The 10,154-nt window shown below is 38.2% G+C and overlaps 2 protein-coding genes across 3 annotated transcripts in view; both read left to right on the top strand.

The window, feature by feature from the left end:
* The window catches only part of afap1l1a (actin filament associated protein 1-like 1a), a 45,714-nt gene extending 35,898 nt beyond the window's left edge, over window positions 1–9,816 (top strand). For both annotated transcript variants that reach the window (XM_034093598.1, XM_034093597.2), the window contains exon 19: window positions 8,894–9,816. In XM_034093598.1, coding sequence (XP_033949489.1) covers window positions 8,894–8,920 — 27 coding nt within the window. In that variant the 3' untranslated portion in view covers window positions 8,921–9,816. The remainder of the gene's footprint in view (window positions 1–8,893) is intronic.
* On the top strand, window positions 1,746–8,365 carry LOC117454377 (uncharacterized). Its single transcript, XM_071204698.1, has 7 exons — window positions 1,746–1,809; window positions 1,950–2,103; window positions 2,516–2,706; window positions 3,483–3,624; window positions 3,870–3,997; window positions 4,438–4,671; window positions 8,339–8,365. The coding sequence occupies exons 2-7, from the start codon at window positions 2,055–2,057 to the stop codon at window positions 8,363–8,365; spliced, it is 771 nt and encodes a 256-aa protein (XP_071060799.1). The 5' UTR covers window positions 1,746–1,809; window positions 1,950–2,054.
* Window positions 9,817–10,154: the final 338 nt, after the last annotated feature.

Consider the following 10,154-nt stretch of genomic DNA (forward strand, 5'->3'; position numbering starts at 1 on the left):
CCTCTGCATGCTAGCAGGCCTCACCTAGCTAGCTCACCAGGCTTTCCACAGCACCCGTTTAACCTCCGACTAAAACTTTGGTAACGTTAACGTTAGGCCTAACCGTTATGTTAAAACAGTGAAAAGACGTTTGGACTACTGAATCTTATTTCATGTTATTGTATGTTTTTTTCCTTAATGGGCTCTGTTTGTGTTGATGTTTCAGGTTGATACGAACAATAGATGGACGATTTTGTGACCTCAAAGTTGATTGAGTGGCAGCTTCCAGGGCTGATAGAAAGGTTCAGAGGTAAGCTAATTTATAAGTCATCTCCATGCCTTCATTTTATGGGTACTGTGTTATGCAGGGTTCGTACGGGTGCTTGAAATCCTTGAAGGGTGTTTTCAAGGTTGGGAAAGTGCTTGAATTTTGGGAATGGTGCTTGAAATTGAGATAAAGTGCTTGAAAATGTAAATGCTTTACTTTAACAATAAATTGCTGTCTGACTGAATAGTTCGCTTTTTAGATTAAAAGAAAAGAATTGCTTCGCTTCTACATAAAACAGCTCCGCTGCATCCTTCCCGCGCTATGCGCGCGACCTGCAAGTGTTTGTGTGACCTGGGCATTCTGATGAGAGATAGATGACTGTGTGCCAGGAGGTTGCCGTTTCAACGAGCGTTGGCTAGCAGAAGACAAAGCCATGGCTAAGACGAGGGTCAAGCCCACGAGTAGCCTCCTGCAAAGTTTGCAAACATAACGATGCGAGAGTCTGCGCTGACGAGCCACATGAAAGGTACGCCGTAGTAGAGCATTTTAGATTAGGCTAACGTTGCATGTTACGTTTGTTTAAGCTAACGTTTGCTAGCTGAATAGCGAACTCGATTGAGGGATAATAATAATTGCACGGGACAAACGAGCCGGTTTTTTGTTTTTTTTGCGGAGGGATCTAGATCGGCTTGAAGGCACATTATGCAATGTGCACATTATCCCGCTTATTACAAGGCCACATTCTCAACAAAGTAACGACATGACTCCCAATATTAATTGAAATGCTTTTATGGATTTAGAAAATGATTTTTATTGATTTAAAAAATAGTTTTATGTATTGATTTAAATTGACATGCATCCGCTAAGAAAAGTAGTCCGTTGTTGCTGTTTGAACTAACGTAGCAACGGCAGGAACTGCTTCTTTAGTGTTTTTGAGGAGCTTTTTGATTACAGATTTGAAAACATCGTTGCTTGCTTTAAAAGTAGCACAATTCATGATGTCAAAGCTTGGAAAGTATCTAGATATCCCTGCCCTAATGCCAAAGGAACTATGTCTGGACCGCTGTGTAAAAAGGAGGGTTTCTGCCCCGTTACTTCTCTTCTTTCTTCTATAAGAATAAAACACGGAGGCAGCTGATCTCAACGCATGCTCCCCTCTCCTGCAGGGGGGCGTGGTCAGCTGCAGCTCACAGAATCAGCCCCCTGCAAAAACAGCACTGGAAAGAGCAAATAGAGCGAAATGAGGCATGGCTAAAATGCAGGATCTTTTTGGTCTATATAGTCTTCTATATTTTTTTATATAAAAAAACTATATTTATATACTTTATATAGGTCGATACAGGAGATGGGCTCCTGGCCTAAGACCACAATGTTCTCAAATACTATTACTTGTCTTGTTGACATTTAGAGTGTTTTTACAGTATGACGACTGTTTTATTGTCTAATGATTCTATCTGTACATGTTGGCCATTTTCAGACCTACCGCGGTGATGAAAATTGCCCTGGCTTCGGCCTTGATTCATGCATTCCCCTGCTTAAACGATGACAGTGGCAGTGGTTTTGTGAGTACTTTTTGTGAAGTAAAACTAAATACTATCTAAAAAAAGATTGATTCTTTTTTTAATTGAATGTATATGCACAGGGTCAAGTCGACATTTTATGCTCATGGGCTTATATGGGGATTATTTTAATATCTTGTCAGGGAACATGGTATGCCAAGGGGCGATCCCACCACCCAGCAACCGGGTTCCTAGAAGAAAGACTCCGTAATATCAGGAAGCAGTTGAGGAGGAGCTCGCGCGGGCCCATGCCACAGAGGGAACAAGACACTGTGCCCAGCAGGATAGTCATACCAGGTAATGCAATGAAAATCTGTCCCAGATTTGCCTCTGGTTTAGAGTGGTATTTGTAATCTGACAGACAGCTCTGCAACAAAGTATTCTCTATGGCGTCATATTTGTTATGCAGCCTGTAATGCTGCATCTTAAATCTCAGTGCAGAATTCTGCTCTGGCTTTAGAGCTGTTATTCCATTAATTTTGTTTTTCTGTGAAACTGCCTCAATTGCTGCATCAATGTTGTCTCAGAGGATTTCGCTACTTTTATATACCAGGAAGTTGGCACACGTAGGCATCACTTCAAACCTATGGAACCCTGTCATATCAGTGACATAAGAAAATAGTGTATAGCACATTGAGAGATCACCGGGGTCGCATGGTTTGGTGTAATATTTATATTTGACAACAATGTGATCTTTTGTATTTTACAGCAGCCACCATATCCGAAGAGCGAGCTGTGCAGTTTGCAGAATGGTTGAAGAATAACTCGCAGCCCCTCGCCCAGGTGGAGGCATATATGCGGGACAGCTGCCAGTACAGGGCAGGATGGATACGGGCCGAGCACTCGAAGTCCATTCCCGAAGTCCTGGCCATGTTCCCTCGTCTTACTACTCCAGGCATGGTATGTCAAAACTCAAATATATGTATAGTAGCCTGGCGCCTGTTTGCTAGAGCAGTTTGGTAAATAGAAGCCAGGCTCTCCTCCAGGAGGAGACGCGTTTAGCCATTTTGTGAGAATGGAAACTACTCATTGCTTATTGGAGAATTAGGACAGAGCGACACAAAATGAAATATATTGCTTCTTTTGAAAGAAAATCACCTGGACCATGTTTTTGGGGACCTGAGGAATAACTATACCTTTCAGGACAGGAACCCCTTTTGGCGTTCCTGTTGCTATGTACAGTATATAGCAACATACATTTTTTGTAATTTTTGAATAAATATTTGAAGTTTTTCAGAAAACTTAGGTCAGGATTTAGAAGGCATTTTTAGAATCGGCCTCAGGTCTAAATGGGTTAATCCAATAGTATACACAGGACATGCTGTATAAAGCCCACTTCTTTTCAGAAGTAGTAGAGTTGGTGCATATAATTCTTGTGCACATACAGTAGCGTGTGCACATTCTGTTATGCATTGTCACTACTCGTGAGTTTGGATTCCTACAGGCTAAATCTTGGTCATGCTTTTATTAACCTTGCTTCTTTAAGTATTGGAGCTCAGCCATCATAGGTCTTGTCAACTTGCCAGAATTATGTCAATATCTTTATTTGTCCTGTATTTAAAACTTCATCACTTTATGGTCAGGAAAATGTACTTTTTTACTATGCACTAGGAATAGTGAGTGTATTGTCATATTGTCTAAATGACCATGTTTCTCAATTTGTTTCCATCTTTTAGATTGCACAAGATTTTTCGATCCTCTTCGCAGAGCCTGCACCTAAACTCTTCGAAACGTGGGTTCCTCTTTACGCTGACAAGATCATTCGTCTGGCGAAACGCGAAGGGAAACTCGCATTGCCAGAGGAACAGATCAATCTGGGTAAGATAGTTATTTTATAACAAACTTAGCAAATGTAAAGAATACCTTACTAATAATAATAAGGAGTTTGTTTTTATATCATGCTTTTCTGGATACTCAAATGCACTATACATAAGAACTTAACTAACAAAACACTCAAACAAGAAAGACATTTTTTTTGGTGATTTGATTGATGTGGAACTTTATTTTATTGTATTATACGACTATTCAAGTCTATATTGACACCCATAATTGTCCTCCTACAGATGCCAGGGGAGAAGTAGCCCTGATGCTGCTGCCTGTCATGCTCCCTCCGCCTGTTTATAAACAGGGCAGAAAATTGGTCCGCGCCAGTGTGGAAGAATCAAAGAGATTCTTCATTGATGTTAAGCCTGTAAGTTATTTACCTTTTAACAGAAATTCAAATATAAATTCATAGTGAAATGACTCCAATTATTCTTTTACACTGTTGGAAAGCCTGATTCCTCTTTACAGCGAGGTGCAACTTGTAAAGATTGTATTCGTGGAATGAGTGACACAGCTTGTCAGAATACTCATTTCATGAAGCACTATTCTTACAAGTTGTAACTCGGTGTAAGTTGTTACTCCATATCGACGTGGGATGTATAAACCACAGACCACACATAAGTAGACTGGCCACGCACCCAGAATAAATTGTTTAAGACCACGCCATTGAATTTAGGGCTGTCACGCTTCTTTCTTAAATCAGCTGATGGGGTGGGAGGGGGTTGTAAGAGCTTCAGAAGAGAGCTGATGACAATTTCTCTGCACCGGTAGAAATACTTATCTTTTTTCTTTTCTTTCTCATCATAGGTCGGAACTAACATGGTGGAGTATTTGGAGCAAGCCAAATCGTCCAGGTCGTGCCCGTTCGTGCTACTGCTTCAGGATGGGATGCTGTGCTCTCAAGCCTTTGTTGTGATCTCAGGCAAGGCTATTGAGACTGAGACGGCTCTCGCAGCTGTGGATACCTGTTTCAAGAGTTTTTATGTCTTTGACATAAACTATACAAATCAGTGTTTGCCTACTTGGCAATTTTTCCAGGATGTTGTTTATGAACTCGAGGGAACTGTTTCTCCCAGCAGTGAAGTTCCTGAAAACGCAAATACATGCTTGCAAGTAGACTGGCCTGCATCCCCCCCCACCCATCTCTTCCTTTCTCTCTCCTCTCCCTCTTGTTCCACATCTCTACATTGTATCAATAACCCTTGTGTGAGGAACTGGGAATTTTATTTGTTGATGTGTTTTGATTCTGTGATTTGAATTTTAATAAATCATTATTGTTACATTGGTGTGAGAATATATTTGATCAAGAAAACAACCGAAGGATCAGAGGTGAGTAAATGCATCACACAATTGTGATAATTTAGTTAAATTGATGACTATCAGTTGTGCCAATGAAATGTCAATTATAAAAGGGAACAACCCATTATAATTAGTAATAATTCATAATTAATTATACATTAACAACTAAACCCAGCAGTGTAGTCAATGTGAACCCTTCATTGGGTTAAATAACCAACCCAATTTGTTGGGTAATATTATATAACCCAACAAATTGGGTTGGTAATATACCATATAACCAACCCAATTTGTTGGGTTAAATAACCAACCCAATTTGTTGGGTTAAATTAACCCAGCGTGTGTTCTGTCCAATATTTAACCAGCGCTGGGTTGGGAAACTACCCAGATTGGGTTGTTTTTAACCCAGTCGTTTTAAGAGTGTAACTTCACTTCTAAAAGGTTTATATGAATACTTTTTGTTATCAAAGCAAGGTTACATCTGTGAGTTGGATGTAGAAGTGTCAGAATCAATATAGATGTTTCTGTGTCAGAGTAAATTCAGATGGAACATAGCAAAAAAATGTAAATTCCTGTCTCCGCCTAAAGAAAACCCATTACTTATAGTGAAGACCAACCTTGAATGATGGGTTAGTAGCCTAAAAGCTTTAGGAATCCAAATTATAACATATAATAAGTACCCTGTATCAAGATTGAGGCAAAACAAGTGACATTTGACCTTTTTAGAGAGATTTATGAAAATAAAGTCCAGGCGGAATAAGCTTTGGGCACATTTGGTTCCATCAGTGCCATTTGACCTTTTTCAGATACCAGACTATAAAAATCATTGTATTACATTGAATAATCACTATAGGTATTCATTCCATTCAAAAATTTAAATAAAAAAAAATATTCTTAAATAAATATTAAAAATATTTGTGTGAGTGTGTATAAAAAAAATCAGGGTCCCCGTCGGCGGGGACCTTCGGGCTTAACAGGTTTAAACTGTCATATTCTGCACATTTCTTATTCTATCTACATAAGAGTATACTTCATATGTATAATATCAGTTAAAATAAGTGCTTCAACATAGTTAACATTGCAGGAAAGCAATATATTAGACGTTAAGTACTTTGTCAGGCTTAATATTTATCTGTAGATAGATACCCCCAAAGTTGTTTTCTTATTTAAAAGAAGACCTTAATCTGTTATTTAATGTTTAAATTAATTTTAATTCGTTTTTCTGTTTTGCACCTCCACCTATTAATATCTTTGTACATCCTGCACTAAACTGTTTTATTGTAGTGTAGAGATCACAGTATCTTCTTGATTTTTTATATTCTATATTTCTATCACAGACCTTCTACTTTCCCCCTATGAAAGTATATGTACTCTTAATATTTTTTTAATCAAATATAACACATAAAAACAATAATTCAATAACGTGCTTTAACCACTAGGCGGTGCACACAAGGTACACACAGCCATAATCACTTTGTATTATTAGTGTAGGACACTTGTGTACAACATCTGAAGATGTGTAGTTTTATTCATGCTTTCACATAATTTTACAGCATATTGCTATACTATTTCAGACTCAGTATTTACATTCTTACATTCAAAATTCAATCAAATTCAAGTCAGTAATATCTTTAAAAACTACAAGTCCTTTTATATCAGCTGTGCACCGTTATGGTGTAAATATAACCTATCTATGAATTATATCAAATGTAAAAGTCAGCCGAATTAGTGTTGATACTGCAAGGAGACGTATTGTGTGAAGAGAAATTGAAGATGTTTTTTAATTGTTGATATATTTATGATCCACGTCAAGTATTCAGTTTCGGCGGCATTTCTTCAGTTTTTCCAAAGGTCTTCTCATCAGGGCTCTATAAATAAAGAACTACGGCAGATCTGTAATATTTAATGCAGCCGAACCGTGTATTACAATGCCGTTATGTGATGACTTTCAAAGAGAAAAGCAAGAGCACTCGGAATTAAGTATTATTTTATTCTTTTAAAATGTTTTCCGGATTTCATATAATATAAACATCAAATCCCAGCATGCATTGCGGCTAAAACATCCAATCAGCGTAGCTGAGGATCTTGGGTAATTGCTCGAAATGCCTACGTCTGTTTCCGGTTATTTTTATTTTGAAATTCAGTTCCTGACGAACGCCAAAAAAGCCCGAGATTATGGAATTAAACCAATAAATAAGAGCAAGGATAATTGTGTGTTATTGGTGAGTAAATAACAGTGTGTTATTTTGAAAAGAATAACAAATTAGAAGGAAAAAAGCCCCATGTATTTTCAACATAGAGGTCTAAAATAAAGACCTAAATGAATATTTGGGATATTCTTGCCTTTAGATTCTCCCAATAAATCCAAGTACAGAGGGTGACTTTGCTGTGAAAAAACACATTTCCACCAAAAAAAAGTTAGCAACCATGTGTACACATTCCTGAAGTAATCTTCGTCATAACTAGCAAACTAAACATCATGTACATGTACTGCACAAATAATCAGAAATAAAAACTCATTACTCGCATAAAATGACATCAAAACGCATTTTAATGGCCAAATGAACCTTAAAATAGGCATTTTCCACCGAGAATAACACGAAGGTCGGCCATTGTTGTTGATCACGTGGTCTGGGAGCTGTTGCAGCGTCCATAGCAACCACCTTAGCAACCATGAATGTGTACACACATTCATGAAGTAATCTTCGTCATAACTAACAAACTAAACATCATGTACATGTACTGCACAAATAATCAGAAATAAAAACTCATTACTCGGATAAAATGACATCAAAACACATTTTAATGGCCAAATGAACCTTAAAATAGGCATTTTCCACCGAGAATAACACGAAGGTCGGCCATCGTTGTTGATCACATGGTCTATGAAGGTCTATGGGACGCCCTGCCCGTAGAAGCCTGACGGTCAAGGGGTCCGCTGTCCGCAATGAAGGTCTATGGGACGCCCTGCCGGTAGAAGCCTGACGGGCAAGGGGTACCCTGTACGTAATATAGCGACGGGGAGGGGCCCTGACCGTCCGTCAATATGTGACGGGATGGGAGTGAGAACGTGTGTGTGTGTGTGTGTGTGTGTGTGTGTGTGTGTGTGTGTGTGTGTGTGTGTGTGTGTGTCAGTCAGCTGATTGATGGGAAAATGCTGGGAAAATGGTTGAAGGATAACATTAAGTCTAATAATGATGTACCATGCATGTTCACATCATGTATACTTTGCATTACTTAATACCATTTTTCAAATATTTATTTTTTAACGTTTTGGACAAAATAGCCAATTGTACATCGAGGTGCCCAGATGTCCCTAGTGCCCACCTATCCGATTTGAACATGCTGATGTACAATGTGATGATGTAGCCTAATGCAGGTGTAAGACCATTGTGTTTGTATTGTGTTATAGGTATGCATAGTTTTCTATGCATTTTGAGGGTTTTGGGGGGTTTGACCCATCGAATCCTAGGGTGCTGGCTCCCCCAAAAGAATTAATAACATAACCCTAACCTTAAAACCGAAATAAAGTAACAAAAAAACTAAATCCGCCAGAAACCCGAAAATCTTCGCAAGCACGCAAGCGGGGGACACATGCATGTGTCCCGTTTCTCCATTTCTGGAAGTTGGCAACCCTACTTTATCTTGAGTTCTGTGCCAAATTGCGTCAGCATTTTTCGCTCAGGGGTCATTTAGATGCTTCTTATGAGACTTGTGTTTTGTTATGTGTAAAAATGGTTTGTATCGTCAGTGAGCTGAGATTCTTCCCGTTAATCTGGTATAACACATTAATAGGTTTTTAAATATTAAGATGCCCTGAAAAAGAAGACCCACCAAAGGGGTCTTTGGGGCTTAACAGGTTAATAATGCTCTATTTATTTTTGCTGTTTCTTTGTTGACTTGTACGTTTCAGCTGCACCTGCTTTCGTGTTGTTACTGAATCTCCTACATGTGTTTACCTTTACAGGAATGGGAGTCAAAGAAAGCAACCTAAGAGCAGCATTATGGAGAGGACTGGAAAAGAGAGATCATGGACGTCAGGATGTTGTTACTGTGAAATTCAATCTCTCTAAGGATATCCTTCCATCTCCAGCCCAAAGCAAAGACTTTTCAGAGGAATACAACTGTAATGACAGAAATTGCCAGCAGGTGGAGGTACATCTCTCTGAATATTTACTCTTCTGTCTCCCTTAGAACATTTGAGAATCCAAGGACACTTGCAAGTCTTTGTCCAAGTGATTTCATTGTATTTTGTGAAAATGTGGCAAACAGGAATGAGGGTTTATGGCAGAAAGACTCAAGAGAAGTGAATTGTGTTGTAAAGGAGGGTTAACACAGGATTATGTTCTAATCCTGTGTTAAATGTGGTGAAAATTGTGAAGTTGGTTTGAGAAATGACGAGGGAGGCGATTAAAGCCACAATATGTCTTCTTAAATTATCTACTTTTTTTATTTGCCTGTACAGAGTGAGCCATGACTACTGTTTTGTATTTTATTTTATTTTTTTAAACATTGTTCAAGGATTAATTTCTCATCGTCATTATCATCATAACTACCTTTAAGAGGTATTCAGTAAAGTGCCATAATGGCTGTGTGAATTATATATATTTTATACACTTATTAGCTTCTTCTCCTGAATTGAAGCTGTGCCAAACATCAAACCATCTGTTGAACAATGTAACATATTCCTTTTCTTGGCAGATAAATACACCATCATTTAGTGACTAACAGATTGTTGCTATTGTTGATCAAATAAATCATTTGCAGAGTGGTAAAACCCCCACTTTTATGTAATTTAACAACTTTTCTGCTGAACCTGTGGTTGATTTTTGCACTTTACTGTTCTCCTACCTGGATAAGGGAATAATAAATGTGTGTTTTATTCTCAAACATGTGATCTTAATTAATTTGTTACAGCCTATCGTTTATAATTAGTTTTACTAGTTTTTTTTGGACTAGACTTGTCAGGAAATAGACAAAGACAGGCTTTATTTGTATGTTAAGATGTTAGTAGCCATCCATTTAAAAATGATTAATAAAGCTTTCAAAACGGTAAAATGCAAAGAAGAATTTCTAATGCCGAATGATGAATAGGAGTTTCTAATTCGTCATTTTCTAGCCCTGTTTGAGGGACAAAAAGGTAATACATTATGTGACACAAAAAAGTTTAGATCCAGTGGAAAATGGTATTGGGTCTCAAATGAGAAGATAGAGCAGCATCAAGGATG

This window comes from Pseudochaenichthys georgianus, chromosome 10 (genome assembly GCF_902827115.2).
Source record: "Pseudochaenichthys georgianus chromosome 10, fPseGeo1.2, whole genome shotgun sequence".
Classification (NCBI taxonomy): Eukaryota; Metazoa; Chordata; class Actinopteri; order Perciformes; family Channichthyidae; genus Pseudochaenichthys; species Pseudochaenichthys georgianus.